The sequence below is a fragment of the Heterocephalus glaber genome, unplaced genomic scaffold (assembly GCF_053883595.1).
Source record: "Heterocephalus glaber isolate CG9 unplaced genomic scaffold, H.glaber_assembly_v1.0 deba00001538, whole genome shotgun sequence".
NCBI classification, from domain to species: domain Eukaryota; kingdom Metazoa; phylum Chordata; class Mammalia; order Rodentia; family Bathyergidae; genus Heterocephalus; species Heterocephalus glaber.
In genome coordinates this window covers 24,638,121-24,657,898 of record NW_028258333.1, presented here as the reverse complement: position 1 = coordinate 24,657,898, position 19,778 = coordinate 24,638,121, and the positions used below count along the sequence as shown (strand labels likewise).

Below are 19,778 nucleotides of genomic sequence, written 5' to 3'. Positions count from 1 at the left end.
TCCTTGAAGGGGTCATGGGGAATATACCTGTTTTAAAGGGGTGGCAAGAGAAATAAGTGTTATTGTATTGAACATTTGAAATGCCCTTGGCACATAATAAATTTATACAAATGTTTAAGGTTTTTTTAATCCTGAGTTTACAGATCTCTATAATTTTTACATGTGTGTTTCACTACAGAAGGTGCAAGCTTTACAGAAGGTGCAGGCTGGAAGGTTCCTCAATTGGAACTCAAGCAAGAAAAAATTGGACAATTTCATTCGAGTTTGGCAGAAGCTTGTGTACAGCCTACTCTGAAGAGACTACCTGAGTAAGATGTGAGTGTGAACAGGAGGCAGGAGATTTATTTTCAACAAACCAAAACAAATTTAAACAGCTTCTTGAATCACTTGGGCAAAAGAAAATCTTTCTGGGTTGCTTTCTGAAGGATACAACAGCCTCCATTCCCTTTGTCAAGCATGCTGTTACCAACACTGGTGGCGACCAACATCCCCTGCCTTCTGCAGGCTTGGGCTGGCTGGGGAGCACTCACTCTCTCCTTGGCCCTGTGCATCAGCTCCCAAACTCCAATAGTGTGGGGTACAGACCTAGAGTCACTCCTCATATTCCTAGTTATTGCTGTAATCACAAGACATTTTCTTTTGTAAAGAGATGAAATAAAACAACAAAAAGTTATTTCTGTAAAAACTAAGGTGACTGCTTTAGAATAACTCCAGAAAGGTGATTCCTAACAACAATTACTGCAACTCTAAAAGATGAGGAAATCCAGAGGATCCTGCACTTAGATAATGAACTCTGACAGCAGTTTCTGCATGAAGGATGATCAAGAACTCCAACTGGTGGGCTCTATTGGAAAAAAAAGCTCTGCCCTACTTCCAAACATTACCAAATATATCTCCCATGGCCACTGTTTTTTTTTGGTAACAGGGATCGAACTCAGGACCTTGCACTTATGAGGCAGGCAGGTGGTGGAACCACTGAGCTAAATCCCTGGCCCCCATGGCCACTTTTTAAGTGAAAATAAAATATAGTAAGATCTATGTGAAAATCATGCCTTTAACTTTTTCAATTAACTAACCAATGCAAATTGCACTGGATAAGAGTTTCTATTTTAATTATATGAAAATAATTGCTGTGATAACAATTGAGTCTTCTTTTTCCTTTATAACTGAGCTATTGCTATTACCTTAAAATATGAGCAAAAGAGAAGTTCTAGGTTACAGATTGGGCCTACAAGGCTTTCTGTGTATATTTTCAATACAGTCAATCATTTCCTATTAGCTCCATCAAATGGAGCACTTACTGGGTGATGTCTTTTTCTTCTCAGGATTACTTACAATTAGAGTAAGACCCTCCACAAGTCTCAGACTAAGCCCCCTCAATTTGCTCACTGTCAAGCACACATTTCAGCTTTGTTGATGTTTGTAAATGATATCAAGATATTTGCCAGGAAAGGAGACTTTCAGAAAGAAAAGAGGATATTCATAATAGTGATGAATGAATAGACCACTGAGGAAGCAAATAGAAGAAAGCAACAGGCCTGCTGGTGTGCTATCTGAGGGTGCAGACCCAGCCCTCTAAAGCAGCAAACTATAACTTATGAGCCAAATTTGGCCCTGGGCCTGTTTTTGTAAATAAAGTTTTATTGAAATAAAATCATGTACATTTATTTATATATTACCTATGTACCAGGTTTTGTTCTATAACAGCAAAATAAGTAGTCATGATGGAGACCCAAGCAATAGAAATAAAAATACAGTAAATAAAACATAAGCTATCTGGCCCTTTAAAAGAAAGTTTGCTAACCTTGGCTCAAAAGGGCCAATGTCATAAAAGGTGGAGCTCTAAAAGGTATGAGTAAACTGTATTTTTAAAAACATGTTCTATGAGTTTGCCATAGTGGATTAACTCCTCAAAGTTATCCTTAATAACAAGAGGCAGGCCAAGTGACTAAGCCACTGACACTATCCTATGAAACAAATTTTCTCTCAATTTCCTATTCACTGGATGCCTCACTTCAGAGTGCACTACAGGGATGATTCCATATGGGAATGTGGGTACCATGCAAATGTTCTTCCCATCTCTGCCAGAATCTGTGCCTCTCCACCTGCAGGTCTCTGGCTTAGAATCTTAGGAGGCTGTGCTATTACTACTGGTGCCTATGTCAGCTATCACAATTGTTTTGTGAAGGCACAATGCCTGCCTTTGAATGTAAATGTGGATTTTTGCCCACTGTGACAGTGACTTGTTCTAAACAACAAGGCAAAACTACAAACACGAAGATTGCAATTTCTAGTAGCCTTCTCAATTAGAACAAATGAATAAAGTTTTTTTGTTTTTGTTTTTGTTTTCAGTTGGTGACCACTGGTGACAGTTCTCAGATTCAAAACCTAAGCAGTTCGGGCTGGGGATTTAGCTCAGTGGTTCCACCACTTGCCTTGCAAGCACAAGGACCCAAGTTCGATCCCCAGTACCAAACAAACAAACAAAAAAGTTAAAAAATCAAAACCTAAGCAGTTCAACTGAGAACTCATGGTTCAGTGCTAACTCAAACCGGCAATGGAAGAATGTGGTCTTTCTCTTTAGGTCAAATTCACTGGAGTGCTGAGAGTTTAGTTTGGGTTCATGGCGACTTTCTCAAGAGATAAAGAATTATTTTCCCTTTATTTCACATGCGTCCAATGACCTTTGGATTCTTAGAATTTTTCCAGTTAAATTATTTTTATTTGAATAAAGACAACAGTAAAATAACTTTATCTTATTTAGCAGGCACAGTGTATCAAGCACAGTAAATTCATTTTTGATCAACCTTATAGAAAATTTGCTAGTCTTTTGTAATTAATCTATTTTATTGGGGGAGGATGGTAAATCATGTGGAAAGTTATTTTTCTGGCCCCACTTCACCTTGCTGGTAAATGATGGAATCTAGATTTAAATTCATCTTTCTCCAAATATCATAGTCATTCTTCAACCTAAGTCACTTCCACAAAGGACAAGGCTACTTCTATCATGCACAAGAGACACAGAGACTGAACAAATATAGTATTACACATTACTGCTACTGTGCTGTGATTATGGTTCCAGATTTAGCAATTAGATGTGCAAAATGTTCAATTAAATTTGAACATCAAAGACACAATTACCTTTTTTGGTATACCTATGCCCTACACAATATTTTGGATACATGCACCTACACTAAAAATTATTGGTTTGATCCAATAAACTTTTTAACAAAAGTATTTGTTTTATCTGAGAGTCAAATCACATTGGCACCTGCTGTTTAATTTGGTGACACCAGATATGATGCTTTATCTTTTAATTTGGTTCATACACTAATTAAAACAAAGCATTTTATGTGTGGCAAGGGCAATTTTTAAATTTAAATTTAAATTTTATTTTGATAGAACACAGTGCAAGATCTATCCTTTAACAGATTTTTAAGGACAAAATACAATACTGTAGACCACAGGTACAGGTAGTACAGAGATCTCATTTACAAGATTTCTATTAAGAGTCCAGGATACCACTGTAATCATTTCTCAGCACCACACAGCCAAGAGCATGCCAGGCTCAGTTTGCTGTTATCCAGCTGGCCAATAGATATTTGCCTATAGGACAAGTTCATCCCCGAAAGATCAAGGTTTCCACCACACTTGTCATTACCCGGTGAATTTAGAGCAGGTATCCTTAAGCTAAATCAGATCTGACCCTCAGAGAGTTCTGAATACAAGTTAAACACAACTCAAAATCTTATGGGAGTGACTAGGGAGGAAAATAAGAAATAAGGCATATATTACAAACCAGTAGTATCAAAGCTATCAATTAGGGTCCCAGCAGGAAGCGGAATTTGCTTAATTAAAAAATGACTTTAATTAAAAGACTACTTACAGAGGTGTGAGCAGCTTTAAGGAACAACTAAGGAAATTGATGTACCTAGAGACCACACCAGGGAGATGCTGTCACTTCCCTGGAGCTGAGAGTGTAAGCAGAGAAGACAGAGCACTGAAGCCAGCCAGAGCTGGAACCATGGAAGGCCAGGAGCTGCCGTTTTCCAGAAATACGGGTACCGCCAATGAAACAGTTCTATAACAGGGAGAAATCAGAGGAGATACATGGGATTCTCTCCCCTGCTCTCCTCTGACCTCCTCCTGGTGCCTTCCATTGATAGAACCCAAAAGAAGCCAGAGAGCATTGCAGGGGGTAATGCAACCCGGTGACACACCCCTATGGGGAATGCAGCAGGGCAGGAGGAGCTAAGAGTAGATGCAGGGTGAGCAATAGCACAAAGGTAGGAATGGTCACCTGCTCTGGGTGCAGAGCAGAACATGGCAGAACCTCATTCTTTATGGGCAAATATCTGTAGTCATTTCTTTCAAAATTCTTATTTTCTCCTTTCTATCACTTTATCATGAAACTATTCAAATATACAGAGGAATGAAAGAATTTTAGGGTGAACATGGATTCTACCATTAATATTGTCCTGTACTTGATTTATCACACATCTATTTAACACTCTCACTTTATCACTATTTCAAAGCAAATTTCACATATCAGTATACTTCCTAAGAATACAATATTAAATAATTTATGTAATTGATTTTTAAAATTGCTATTTTAATTCTATGCTTGTGCTTGTAATATATGACATATATATATGTATATGACACATATATACATATATATATGTCATATATTCATATCCATGTTTGAGTCAATCAATTCATTGCTTTCAATCAGACTGCCCAAGAGCATTCATTTCAGCAGAGTTGTTAGTCCACCAAAAAACAAAGAATGAAAAATCTTCTGCAAACACTGGCTTTTGGCAGCTATACTTTTACACTTTCCAGGGATTGCAGAACTGATCTCTGTAAGCAAGCCAGGGTCAGTACCATAAAACTAAAGAAGAATGTTGAGGAACTGGGATGCTGTTTGCCTCATGACCTTGCAGTCAGATCCCATTACAGGAGGTAGACTAGCTTCATCTGTTCTCTTCAGTCTCAAGGAGGTATGACCTGATCATACCATTCCTATACAAGCCTCACTTTCCTTTGGTTTTAAAGACAAATGGGGGAAGAAAGGGCATCGAACACTGGACTGTTAGCCCCTCCTCACCCACTGTCTTCTGACATCTGAATAAATGGTTTCACCTTTGCTTCCTAACCTCTGAAGACCTGCTAAAAAGCAGGTCTGCAGCAACTCCAAGGGTTACTTCAAACCCTACCTGTTCTCTGAGTATCAACAGGGACATATTTCACAGCATTGATCAGTCAGCATCTCCTAAAACCCCTGCCATTCCAATAGCCTTCGGCAACAGCATGTAGGTGGGACTTAAATTACCTACTGCTGTCGCCTGACTCCCCAGGGCATTCCCTTCTCTAAATCACACTGCAGTGTGGGTTTTCAAATGTCTACAAAAATGTTGGCACGTGGAAGTGACATCTTTCTTGTGTTGTGCTCAAGGAAGGAAATGAATTTGGGAGCTAGAAGAACCAAATTAATCACACATTGTGAAACATGCTTGCCTAGAACAAAGCTGTCATTTTCCATTCTGTGGTCAGAGAAGGGCCAACTACAGGCAAGTCACTCCACCAGGAAATGGAGGGGTTGCAAAGGGAGAGAAGTCAAGGTGTTCTGCCTGACAAAGTTAGAATAGAAGACCTGAGTCAGGTATACCAACAACATAATACACAGCAGAATGGGAGAAGAGGGAGCTGGCTTCTGATTAGGCAGGTACACAGAAACTGGGGACAAAGGAGTCATGCTTCCAAGGGCTATTTCCTTAGGCAGAGATGAGAGAAGGATGTTCCAAGGGGCAGATCAACACAACCACAATACACAGCACTGGGAAAGTGAAGAGGAAGTCTATGAAAAAGCAAATAATCTAAAATCTATAATCTTGGTTGGAAAACAGGCTGTGTATTCAGTGAGAAGACAGTAAAGTAAGTTGAAGCCATAATTTTGTCTGTGACAAAATTCAGATGCCCAGCTTTAGAGTTTGAAAAGCTGTAGGGAGCCAGAAAAGCATATTAAACATAAGAGTGACAGGATTAAAACTGCACTGGGGGAAGATTATTCTGGCAAAGACGATGGTTGAATCAAAATGGTGAGAGCAGAGACATAGAAATACCATCTTTAGATGTATTCTGTTAATACTACAGTAAAAAAGGCAGCTAAGAAACTATGTAGGTATGTTCATTCCAACGACAAATAACCTTTCTGGATAGAAAGCCATACAGTTTATACATGAAAATCTATTATTATTACAAAGGCTTGATTCTTCTTGATTTCTTACAAAAACAACTATTTTTATTATTACATTTGTGTCGATGTTTCTAAAATTTGAGGTTATATCAAATATGGAAAACCACCATCTCCACTACTACATAACCTCTATAAACCATATCAAACCTAATCAGTGTTCACTCACTTTAGCATGTCCATTATAAACCAAATGTTTAGATAGCTTTGTAGATATATTTAAATAAATCAAACAAAACCCTTGTCTTAGTCACTTTCTTTCCCACTGGGACAAAATACCTGACAACCACAGCTTAAAGGAGTAGAGGTTTATTTTAGCTCATATTTCAGAACTTTGAGTCCTTGCATGGTCAACAGGCTCTAGGCAGAAGCAGCATGGTGGAAGGGTCTGGTGAAGAACAGCTGCTCATCTCACCGCAGCCAGGAAGCAGAGAGTGAAGGGAGGAGCCAAGGAGGGTTTATATCCTTCTGGGCCAACACTCAGTGACCCACATCTTCCAACCAGGCCCCATCTCCTAATAGCAAGTAAGGCATAATGCCCCAATAATCCAAATTACCTTCCACAAGCCCCAACTATGAGCACATGAGGCACATCTATAAACCATAACAGAAGTATTATGAATCTTAATGGAAATCTAAAGAATAAAGAGATGAAGTACTGTGTGTGGGATCAGACAACAATAAATTCTAAAGCTAGAATTCAAACCCAGGTTTATCTGGTTGGAGTCTCATTAGAATTCCTCTAAGCCGGGTGATGGCAAATCTTTAAGAGCTTTCAATGATAACAAACTGCCACTGGGCACACGTGCCGTAGGTTCGCCACCACTGTAAAGCTGAAGGGATGTGTGTTCTATATGTAGGTTGTAACTGAAGCCTTTCAATTACTTTAAAATAGCTTCCAAATGGATGCTTCTTTTTTCAAACCTAATGGTTTATTCAACTACACCAATTAGAAACTCCCAGCACATCAAAGAGATGATGTTTGAGAAACTAACAGAAAGTCTTGAGACTTGAATGATAAAGCTTGAAACATGCCACATTGAAGCAAATATCATTTGCTACCAAAGAAGATGGCTAAATAGCGGAGGGATGGAAACCTTCAAAGGCAGGCTGAGTCATCTGGGTGGTCCTTAAGACCCCAAAAGAGTCTTCTGTAAGAGACATCTGGGAGGATTCAGGGGATATCCTGCAGCTGCTACAGCTGCTTCTCATTGGAAACAGCGCCACAGTCATCAAGTGTTTTACAAAACTAACCTTTCCCTGCACACCAACCAGCCAGAGCATGACTGAAAGCATCCTTGGGCCATTCTACAGAGTGTCCCATGACAGGCAAGGATCTCTCCAAGTGAGACTGGATGAGGAGCATGTCGCATTGGTGAGGTCCCTGTTGAATGCAGAGCTGGACTCAGGCACACTTCAAAGAGCTTATCCATTATCCTGTCGATTCACTGCAAAAGCACGTCTGGGCTGATGGGAAGAAGCAAGGGCTGGGGGTGGGGTGGGTCAGTCAACCCAGGTTCATGTCCTGGCTATGCCTGTTTACTTTTTCCTAAGTCATCTACCCTGACTTCCCAGTGGGGTATGGATTAAAAAAAACTAAATGAAATTATTTCTCTGAAAGTGCTTTCAAAAGTGTGGTAATTCCACCAAACATGTACATACCAATTTATTTTCATTAGACTCTGTCCACACCATCTTCATCCTCATCAGATCAGGCTGTGGTGTTTAAAAACTGATTTTTATATTTTAAGAAGCATTTTTCACTGAATAAATTATTCTACCATGAATGGTTCGTTTTGTATGGAACACAAACAGAAGCTCTAGAAAACTGTGAGAGAAGCGTCTAGAGTTTTAGTTGATGTGACTTGGAAATTCACTTATTTAATAAATTGAGTAGATGTGTTGCTTTTTAAAGGGATTGGTTTTACTTTTCAGTAATATGAAGGAAGCATGTAGCAACATATGGCATATATTCACTTAGCCATGTACATATTTGAAACCTATCACAAACTAACCTAAGTCAGTTTGACTGCTTACTTTGTAGGTTCTTTTGTTAAACTCTGATGACCCCTGACAAGTACAGATAAAGTGTTGTGGTCTGAGTGTGCCCCGCAAGGCTATATGTGTTGGAATTTAACTCCCATTGTGAGATATTAAGAGGGTGAAAACTTAATCTAACTATAATGGATAGAGATATGGCCTTTGGGAAGTGATTAGGATTAGATAAGGTTATCACACTGGAGTCCCCATGAAGGAATACTGGTAGCTTTATAAAAATAAAAATTCAAAACAAAGGGAGAGAGACAAGGATAAACGCACAAATGAGCTGTCTGACCATGTACTGGCCTATACTGCCTCAGGCCTCTGCTAGCAAGGCCATAACCCGATGGGATCCATGAACTTGAACAAAAAGCTTGAGTCAAAATAAATCTCCTTTCTTTATAAGTCCCAGCCTCAAATATTCTGTTATGGTACCAGCAAACAGTCTAATACAGTAACTATTTGCTTTTCAACCAGGTTGCATACTGCAATGAAAATTTGCTAGGTCAACTTCTGCCTCATCTACAAATCTCTATGGGCAAAATAACACAAAAAATTATCATACAGCCTATTCTTGCAAATTTGGTCATATCTCTCTGTCCTTTAAGGAACTCCAAAACAGTACACCAAAGGTAATCTACTATAACCTGTTCATTGTCTTCCTGTGCACATAAGTGAAAAATACATTTCCCAGAATCCTTAGAGTTAGATTGATCAGGTGACTGTGTTCTGATCTGGTGGATAAAATCTTTTACACAAAACTACTTTCTCCTTACCTACCACCTCGGAGTTTCATTTTGAGACAGCAGCATTAAAAGATAGAGATTATTAAAGATAGAATAACTAGGATCTTTAGGTCACCAGTTGGAGGAGAGAAGCCCAGAAGAGCTGTCAAGCAGAACTAATTAGTTTAGACTTAAATACATAAAAAATAAACTTTGTGTAAAGCTACCAAGATTTGGAGTAGCTCATTACAGCAGGCATGGTTAATTACCTGAGGCAGATACATCAGTATTCTAATGGCAGATCAGCACACCATTTAGGGGCGCAGTCTGATGAATTTACTGTTACATGTTGAAAACACAGGGCTGGCCTGACTACTGGACTTGCTGGATTTTTACTGGGCCCAGGCAAAAATAGGAGAACAGATACAATCTTTTTAAGTAATTACATGTTTCACCAATGAAAATATTGCATCTAACATAACTTATGCTAATTAACAAACACTAAAGTGTGAACGTCAAAGTATTTTTGCAGCTACCTTTAAGAGTGGACATCATAGTAAAGTTCTTTAAATGACAACTAACCACCCCTGGAGTATATATTTCCACCCAGAGCAGAGGTAAAGTTTCAAATATTTAACGACTGGTATGATAGTCACCAAGTGGTGAAAATAGATGTAAACTCTCATACCAGACCTGTGCCTTTTAGCCTGGATTATTTCAAGCATTAACTAAGCTCTCCTAGGGTAGAGATTAAAGTAATTCACACAACTGTTTATACTGAGGTATTTAAAAAATAAATCACAAACAATATAACGGGCACCTAATTCACAGGCATCACCCATTTTATTTATTTCTCTACTCATTCCAAGAATGACAACAAGCAAAGGATCATGGGACTTATTCCTAAGTGTAAGATTAGATCAATAAAATTAGCCATCTGTCCATGAAAAGCTTTAAATGTAGGTTAGATTTAAATATTATGTTTCCAACTGCTCAGATGTTACAGAAAAGTGCCTGCTGATATGACTCTTTTTGCGAAATGTAAACTGTTAAATGGCTAATATAACGTATTGCACTAAGAAAAATAAACAGCATTAACATTGCATTAAATCTGACTCGGAATATTTAGGTGCTTCGTCAGCAAACACAATTGTTAAAATTTAAATTGCTCAGGATTTGCAGAGTCAGACAAAGAAAGAAAGTCAAGAGTCTAGGGAACTGGAAAAGGGAGAGACTTTGAAATGAGATCAGAGTCAAAAAGTATATCCTTGTTTGGTCTGGCTGGCTAAGATGGTAATAATTACTATGATTCTTATTAGATATTAGAGGTTTAGTGTCCTTTATCTGAAATAAAGGACCAGCAGGGGGTTTAGATTCTGCTTTTTCTTTTTCAAATTTTGGAATATTTGCATACACATAAAGAGATACCCTGGGAATGAAACCCAATCCTAAACTGGAAACTCATTTATGGTTCATAAACACTTTATATACATAGCCTAAAAGTAATTTTTTACAATATTTTAGATAACTTTGTGCATGAAACAAACCTTTACACCCAAAGTCAACTGTGGATTTTTTACTTGTGGCATCATGTCAGTGCTAGGAAGTTTCGGATTTCAAGAATTCTGGGTTTCAGATTTTTGGAATAGGTATGCTTACTCTATAATATCTTATCCTTACGTAGCACTTCAGCTGTTTCAAAGCAGTCACCTGGTTTATTTACTTTCATTCTTTAAGCCCATGGGGTTATCTATAGGTAAGTGAGGGGCTTTTAGAGCTGAGGAAATGGAAAAATCATAAGTAGCCAGTGGACTGAGCCTGTTTTATCTTTTTATATCACTGGTAGTGGCTCTGGAGTTAGTTGGATCTTCTGATCAATGAGCAAGACTTGAGCTATCTCTTAGTTCTGTAGCTTCACATACACTTCTGCTGATTCCCAGTCACAGATCAGTCTGGATAATTTTTTTTCAGGAACAACTCCCCACCATGACCACCACCACCACATCCTGTAAAACTTTGCCCAAGACACTATCAGGCAAACTGCCCACAACTCCGAGGGCTGCTGTTTTACAAAGGTCACTCTTTCAAGGGAAAGCACACAAGCGGCAACTTCATTTTCTAAATTAAAAACCAAGGCATGTAGTTGACCAGAGAGTTTCTGATTATATGGGTTCCCCATTGTTGCTGAAACACAATATCCAACACCTGCAACTTAATCAAAGAGAAATTTAATTTGGATCACAGCTTTTGGGGATTCAGTAGATGGTCAATTGGCTCTGAGGCAGAAACATCATTGCAGAAGGATGTGGCAGAGCAAAGATGCTTAGTTCATGGCAGCCAGGAAACAGAACAGGTAAACAGTGCCAAAGAGGAAAGGGTGAGGGACCATATAGAGTACCCAAGGTCATGCCTCCATGACCTACCCGGACACACCCAGGAGCATAGTTTACTAATCTGCTAGGCATTTCTTAATCCAATGAACATGACATATCAAGATTAACAGTCACACTAATTTATAAATTAATTTTATCTGAAAAATTTTATAATTCAGTACAAATCAAGTCATGCACAATCATACATTAGCATCTATGGGAAAGGTTAAAAGTACATGAAATAAACATCTGTTTATTACTTGAGATATCTGGAAATATATATATAAGAGAGAACTCTTTGTTTCCTTGTACAGATTAAACAATTCCAGTTTCTTCAATTTTGTCTTCAAACTTCCATCTCATCTTTGCAGTGCTTTGGGACATGCACTGCTTCACTTAATCCTCTGGGCAAGCCTATAAAATAGGCTCTTTCCTTAACCTGTTTTTACAGATGAGGAAGCTAAAGCTTTCACCACGTAACCAGTGGTGAGGCAGTGCCAGAACCTGAACCTAACATTGTTGAGTATCAAAATGTATACTCCCACCCAGATCTTTCTGCTCAGCCAGAGGGAACCTGCCTTAGAGGCTGAAAGAAGCAGCTTTGCAGAGGGGAGGGCAAGATGGAGGGTAGGGACTAGCCATAAAGCGTCTGGCATGGCTTTGTTATAATGCCAGATTTTCTTTCCTTTGTACAGCCATCTCTCAAAGAGCATGAGGGATCTGGCCCAGAAAAGGTGTCACTCAGGTACTAATAAGACCACAAGTCTCAAACCCAACCTCCCCAAATCCCACTTGGTGTCTAAACAGAATTGTTTGATGCCTTACAGTTATCCAAAGCAACGTGCTGTTGCTAGAAGTCACAGTCAGTGTGGATGAACCAGAGACGGTGGGCGTAGCACAGAGCACTCAGGAAGGAGGTGCGATGAGGGGAGGGGAGGAGAAGCCCAAGTTCTCCAAGTGTGAAGTGTGAGCCTCCAGCATCAAGTTGCCTGAAGTTCTTAAAAAAGCAGGTGCCTAGGATATACTAAAATTTCTTATGCCCATAGGAAGTTCAGGGCTGACCAGGGGCCTGAAACCTGCGCAGAGTCAGCTCAGGAACGGGTGCCTCTGCTGGCAGAAATTTTATTTTTTTCCCATTTGAGTCCCTCTTCTTGCAGGGAGGCAAATAATCTGTCAGCTCACTTCAGGAGGCCAAAACCATACTTTGGGTCCTTCAAAAAGCAGACTCATAACAAATGGAATCAAAGATGAATCTGGGGTTTCCCTACAAACTGCCACTCAGGATTTCTCCTTTTTCACTTTTTCTATCTCTGAAACAGCAGGTTCATTTCCAATATGTGGACCTTGTTGGGCAGGGACCAAGATTAGATGCAGGGGTCTTGACCAATTCAAAAGGTTTTCTGCTGTAATCAAGACATCATGCCATTCATTTAGTCACCTGGGAAAAACCGAAGACCTACTTGCCTACAAGATATTCACAGGACAACCATGTGGAAGCTGAGGCCCACCTCAGCCTCAGACACTTGGGAACCTGTCTTTCATAATTATAGCGCAGAATCACTGGACCACTTTTGGGAGATAGTAACCCATGAACAGATGGACATCTATTCCCAAAAGAATTCTAAGGTTATTAAAGCTCTGAGCTCTGGCTAAGAAAACAAAAGTAAAAAACAGCACTCGGTTCTTTTCTGGCCAAGTGACTCTTCCTGGAGAAAGAATTCTGAAAAACAAGTACTGCCTTGTATCAAACTACACTGACCCCTGACCTTGACGTCTCTGCCCCTTTACCACACAGAGAATCATGGGAAAAAGAAAAAGGGAGAGAGGGGGAGGAAAGAAGATGGAGGGAAAGAGGGAAGGAAGGAAGCAGAGAGAGAGAAGAGAGAGACATGCTTCTTTATTGAGATGACTGATGATGTAGAAACTAACAGGAGGGGAGGAAAAATGATGGGAGGAAAAGTCAAAAGATTCTTCTGCCATAGTTCTTGAATTGCATGCAACACTAGCAGGTAGGTACTGAGAGGGATATATCTACATCTATCTATCTAATATCTAATATACATATATATATAGATCACTATCATGCGGATACATATATCAGCCCTGTATCTAGACATCTGTTTCCTGTTTCTCTTCTCTCTCTAATATGTGACTTTTGTGAGCTCCAGTTTTTCTCAAAAAATAAGACAATGTGGATCACCACTGTGATGGAGTACAGTTGACTGGACTGGAAAGGCAACAGGGAGGGACATCCAGAAGAGGTAAGTTCCCCAAGTTATGTGTTTTGGAAAGGGACTTGGTGAGAGCTGTAAGTGAGAAAGTAATGAGTCTCTTGTGAATTCCATGTTGATCAGGGTAACATTTGGAGTAGACCAGGATGACCTCTGACCCCTGGCCCGACCCCTTAGCCATTCAGCTTTACATCAGCAGCTGCAGAAACCACCTAGAATGCCATATATTCTCCACCATCAACCAACAAGCTACGTTGTCTATGAGCTAACTCCAGCAATTTGTTTCTCCTTTCAGTTTCCCTAGATCTTCATTTTTCTCTTTTTTTTTTTTTTTGGTACTGGGGATCAAACTCTGGTCCTTGTACTTGTGAGGCAGGCAGCGGAACCACTGAGCTAAATCCCTGGCCCTCTAGATCTTTTATTTTTAATCCAATTACGTGGCTAGAGAAAAGCTGGAGAAGTGGAAGGAAAAAAACTAAAGGGGTGTGTCTCACTCAGGGTGAATGTATACCTCCCAAATCTTCCAGGAAAAACCTTACTCTGAACCTGACTTGACCCACTGATCTTAGGACTCCTGGCAAACTGGACAGGCAGGAGGAAAGGGAGGACCTACATGCATTCTTCAGCCCCTCTACTTGTGCCAGAGTATTAACTGATGCCATGAGTTTTGTCTAAATAAACCCAGGGTATAGGACTAGAGGGAAGCTCTGGCCTTTAACTCAGCAAGCCCCCAATTCCCAGTACCCTATCTTTGCCTGAGTGCTTGGGATCATCCTCAAGTGTGCCACATCAGGACCAGCATAAAGAACTATAGTGTCAGAACCTTGTAGAGAGAAAACAGATCTGTCTACACCACCTACAGCTTCTGATGTTAACTTGGGCAAGTCACTTCATCCCCCTCAGCCTAGTTGGTTTTGTTGATTTCATTTCCTTCTAGGTCTATTTTCTAATTATATCAGAAAAGGAATAAGGCTTTCCTACAAATTGTGCCTCCACACCATGGAGATCTAGGGAAATAATACCGTGATGACAGTATAGACTTACGGGCCCTCTGTCCTCTCAAATGTTCATCAGAGGCCTTTTTTCTACCCTCAAGCACTCTAATGGACTTTCTGGCCCTCATAGCCCAAGAGAAAGCAAGTAGCTCAGCATCACTCTATAAGGTCACACCCTTGGTTGTTATGGATGAGGTCAGTACCTGGTAGCTTCCAACCCCATGTGGCTATCACCCACACCCCACTGTCTGGGGGCCTAGGATATCCCATGAGCAACAAAAGCTCTTACACATAACAGGGATATGCCCTCTCCTGGCCTCAGAGCTCTGAGTCCTGGCAGGTCCCTATTTAGCCTCCAGTAAGACACCCTACAGGATAGGATACACACCTCCATGAACCGGGCTGCTGTGGACTCAGTTTCCAGCCCTGAATATCAGAGCCTAAATTCTCATTCCCCTACTCACTAGTTGTGTGGCCTTGGGTGAGATATTTAACCGCTCTAAGCCACAAGGTCCCCTTCAGTAGAACAGGGATAGTAGTACCTACCTATCTCACAGGGGTGCTGCTATTAAGTAGAGAAATCAGCAGGCTCTTAGAATAGAATTTCTCTTAGAGAAATCAGGCTCTTAGAATAGAGTAGCAAACACTTAATTAGTGTCAGTTGTTATTATTTATTTTGATTTCATCTGAAAACTGCCACTTCTTGTGAGTCTTGGTAAATGAAAAGGTTTCTTTACTCTTCAGTGCCAGAGAAGAGCTCTCTTGGGGTGGGAGAAGGGTGCACATATTTGAAGTGTTACCTGTTTTGGGCCTTTTGTTTTTCCTCACAAGAGGTAGGTGGGATGGGGAATTTTCAGGTTGATTTGAATCCAAGACTTCAACAAAGCTGTACTTACCAGAAGTAGATTTAGGGGCATGAGGAGGCAGAGAGGGTTATACAAACAAAACGAGATTGCTCTGGAATGCCTGGGCCAGCCCAAGCTACCTTCAAAGTACTGCACACAAACCAATTTCTATGGAGGAAGCAAGGTACAAAGACACTCCCATATGAATGCTAGCAGTATCTGCTGGTGTCTGGGGAAGATTATAAATTAGCTCATTGCTGTTCGAATCAGAGCCAAGCAGGGCACATTTAGTTTTTAATCTGGACCAATTTTCCGGATCAAAAACTAGTCTTTCCAAAGGATGTAAATGAGCCCAGGAGGGAAATTTCCCCTGAAGTTTATGAAGTAGCTGTCATTTTAATATGAGCAGCTTTCCAACCTGAAAGTCAGTGTCTGGATAAAATTATAAAGTAATAAAAAACTCTTCTTGGCTGAACATAGTCTAAACATGCCTTCTACTTCAAATGAGATGTATTTAATATGCCAAAAATATTTTAAATGTAGAGTTGCCACTATCAAAACCCTATCTATGCCTCAAATAAAATCAGAGGCCAGCCTAACATAGTCATGGCATGAATTTAAGAATGAGGCCATGAATGAACCAAGTAAAGAATATGTTTAAGAGAGGAACTACAAAATAAATAAGGAAGTAAGGTGAACCATATAAGTAATTTTATACAGCACTCTATACTTTAACATTCTGCTTAAATGAGTTGAAATCTATCCTTTAAAAACAGGGGCACATTCCGTTCAGGTTTAAGAATTATAGATACATTTATGCATTATTCAAAACTTGTGACTAGATGGTTTTAGGTGAAGAAACCTGCAGAATACAATTGATCATGATGTGGTTCTCTTAAGCAGTAAAGTTAGAATGAAGCCCTTTACTGGAATCTTGAAAGTATTATGTGCTCATGCAGCAAGAGAAACAATTTAATAAAATACTACCTTGGACTGTTGCTGTTGCCTCCAAAATGAATTGAACAGTGTGGAAACCGAACAGTTTATAATTTAAGTGTGGTGCATATCAGGTAACAATTGCACATGTGACAACAGATACAATCTGAAGACTGAAGATATCTCTCAGAGCTGAAAGGCAACAAGTCAACGTTTCAGCTAAGTATCTGGGCAGTGAAAAATGTTTAAGCAGGCAAATGGGAACCTGTCAACATTATTTTCTTTGCCCTCTGATAAGATTTCCCTGGCTTGCTGCATTCTTATAGAAACATTTGTGAAGATGAACTGCGGTTTTTTCTGTGAGGTTTTGCAGATTGCATTCAAATAATTTTACTGTTTTCCATTGTTCATAAGATATAATTAATCCCATAAGACAACTTCGCTTACAAAGTAAGCTAAGAAAGAAAGATTTTTTTTCAGAATTCTAAATATGGTCCTAGCAAAGAAAAATAAAAATCGTTATTCAGAAACAATGTTTAGAACTTTATTGTTTAGAATGTTCTACTTTGAATAATCTCACAGCACAGGCCAAATGAAAGTAGAAACGTAGAGACTTACTACCTACAGAACTAGAGGAAATGCAAGTTATTTCCCTTTCAAGTCCTCTCCAATCCTTTGTAATAGCCTGCAACACATACATTTTTGTTTCAACAGCAGAGCAAAGACAGAAGTTCAAAACAGGACCAAATTAACCCAGTGGGTTCTCTTTTTCAGGATCAACAGCCCCGGCCCGGAAGAGGACCCTAAGGGTAGAGCCCACACTGCTACAGAGTGCGTGGGTAGGGGGACTTGGCGAACCTTCAGACACTACACAGGAAATGGCTGGGCTCTAGGCGGTATGAATTCAATAAGATGTTTAGAGACCGAGGAGGAGCTGTTGAACTCCTGCGCACAGTCGCAGTCCTCTGTAATTGAGATAGCATGATCACTGCCCCAACTCTTAGCTCTCTGTGGTCAAAAGCAGAGCCCACCACCTCTCCAGGTCTGGAAAATAAATCATTTCTTTTCACAGACAAATATCCCTGAAACTGCTGGGCTGGGGGAGGGAGAGGGTCTAGTCTCTGCTGAGCGCTGAGCAGAGCTGAAGCCAGTTAAACTGGCGCTGGTTAGGGGACAGAGAGGTGGTGCGCTGTCCACTTTGCGTCCTCACAGAGGACCAGGACAGGAGAGCTCAGGGCGTGGTGCCCCAGGGCGGACGCAGTGCATTACCTGGCATTCGGAGAGCGGCTGGGAACGGCGCTGCACCCGGACGGAGGCTGGAAGCCAGCAGCAAGAGCCGGAGCAAGACGCCTCGGATTAAATCCATTTCACCACCGAGCCTGCAAAGTTTCTCCAAGTCCCGGGCGCACTGGGCAAAGGCGACTCCTGGGCGGCGTGAGGGAGGTGAACCTCCGGATCCACTGGCGTGGGTGAGGAGGTGGGGGGGTCTAGAGGGGTGAACCAGGAGCCACGGGGAGCCAGCAGCCCGGAGGGAAGTCAGCGTGCAGGAGTGAAGCCGGCTTCCAGCGGCAGGGTTTAGCGGGAGGGGGTGGAGGCCGAGGGGAGGGACGGCCTGGCGGCCCGAGGGAGGGAAGCTCGACCAGCCGGGGATGGAATAACAATTGAGTGGAAGTGAGAGGCGCAGGCCCGAAACAGTTCACTCTTCAGCCACCTCGGGAGCCGTCAGCCCTCCCCTCACCAAGTCCAGCGACCCTCACCGCAGCCCTTCCCAGCTGGTAACCTAGATCGGGGGTCTGGGAGGGGCCAACTCCAACCAAGAGAAACCCGGGGCAGGAGTTAGGTGATCGCGCGCCCGGGACCCTCTGCAGCGGCCCTGACCCTGAACTCTTGGGACGCCTCCCCTTCCCCCGGCTGGACCCTCCCTCAGCCGCGCCCCGTGAGGTCGCTTCCACCCAGTTTAGCGACTTTTCCTACACCTAAGGGGTTGCTCCCGCGGCCGGGTGCTCTCCGGGGACGCGGGGGCGGGGTGGATCTGTGATTTGCGGGGGGGGGGGGGGGGGGGTCCGGGCCGCTAAGAAGATAAATGCGATTTAAGGAGCCCAGATGGAGAGCTGAGGCCGGGCCATTCCGACGGAAAGGTCGGGTGGAGATTCGGGGGCCCCGCGCGGGGGAGCAGGGTTTCCTTGCGGCCCCTCTGGGGAGCGCAACTTGAGACCCTGGCGGGGGGGGGGGGGGCGGACACGGAACCCCGGAGTACCCTGCCCTCTGGAAGAGGACCGAGAAAGTCTGTTGAAGAGGGGGGATCCCGGGATCCGGGTTCCCGGCTTGACTTCCAGGCCGGGGAAGACTTCTTTCCCTCCCTGGCTCTGCTGCCTGGGAGCGGACAACGTGCGCCTCTGGACGGTTTTGCCGCACTACCAGGAGGGGAGACCGGGATGCAAGTTCCTTGGCACACCGGCGCTCTGACCTCCAAGCCAGCAAGAGGAGAAAGCGGACACGATAAATAAACCAAGAGGAATAAATTAAAAGGGAAGCGCGGTCCTTGCCAGCTCCCAAGGAAAGGTCAAAGGCCCTGGAAGCGCCCCGCAGAGGGCGGCTGCTTCTCCAGGCAGAGCACGCTCGAGTCGCGCCCCGCCCTGCGACACGGCCAGGCGCGGTGGGCGTCCGGACCCTGCCTTGACAACCTGCCTTTGCGACAGCAGCAGGGGACAGTGTTGACTGACAGCCCCAACACACACACACACACACACACACACACACACACACACGGATTTCTACTCCTGTTGCCTTCTAGTTGGCATTTTCAGGTCTACTCCAACTTGAGGTTTAAAAGTCTTGGCTGTAACACCAGAACTTGTCCTTTTACACATACTGGTGCACTAAAGTCTAGACTGAGCTGATGAGGCCACTTCTGAGATGAAGCTAGGAAGGAAACCAGGCAATGGGACCGCCCCCGGAGCTGCTGGTCTAGAAGAGCACAGAATTAGAGATGGTCAGGTTATCAGGCCCTAGGAGGTCCTCTCAGCCTTCCCTCCATTTCGCAGGAGAATCTGCCTTGGTATCCATGGCAGCTCAAGTTACCCCGGGTTTGTATTCACCTGTGCTAGGGAGCCCCTACCTGCCACCAGTCCAGTGGTTGGACAGCTCTCTTTATGAGGAAGGGACCTCATATGGCACCCAGGAACACACAGAAGTTGGAATGCGGTTTCCTCCCTTGGTGGCGCGGCTCTTTCCCACTTAAAACATTCCCTCTGATGCTGACATTGGAAGTAACAATAATCAATATTATGGCTAGCGCTTAGGTAACATCTCCTCCATCCCAGACCCTCTTTGAAGTGCTTTTTAATTCCCATAACAGCCATAGGAGGTAGGTATTGT

The 19,778-nt window shown here is 42.3% G+C and overlaps 1 protein-coding gene across 3 annotated transcripts in view; it reads right to left on the bottom strand.

Moving 5' to 3' along the window:
* The window catches only part of Egflam (EGF like, fibronectin type III and laminin G domains), a 167,922-nt gene extending 149,648 nt beyond the window's left edge, over window positions 1-18,274 (bottom strand). For 2 of the 3 annotated variants that reach the window (XM_004848597.4, XM_021261483.2), the window contains exon 1: window positions 17,670-18,274. In XM_004848597.4, coding sequence (XP_004848654.3) covers window positions 17,670-17,766 — 97 coding nt within the window. In that variant the 5' untranslated portion in view covers window positions 17,767-18,274. The remainder of the gene's footprint in view (window positions 1-17,669) is intronic. The other variant, XM_021261482.2, reaches the window with a different exon arrangement.
* Between the last annotated feature and the right edge of the window lie 1,504 nt (window positions 18,275-19,778).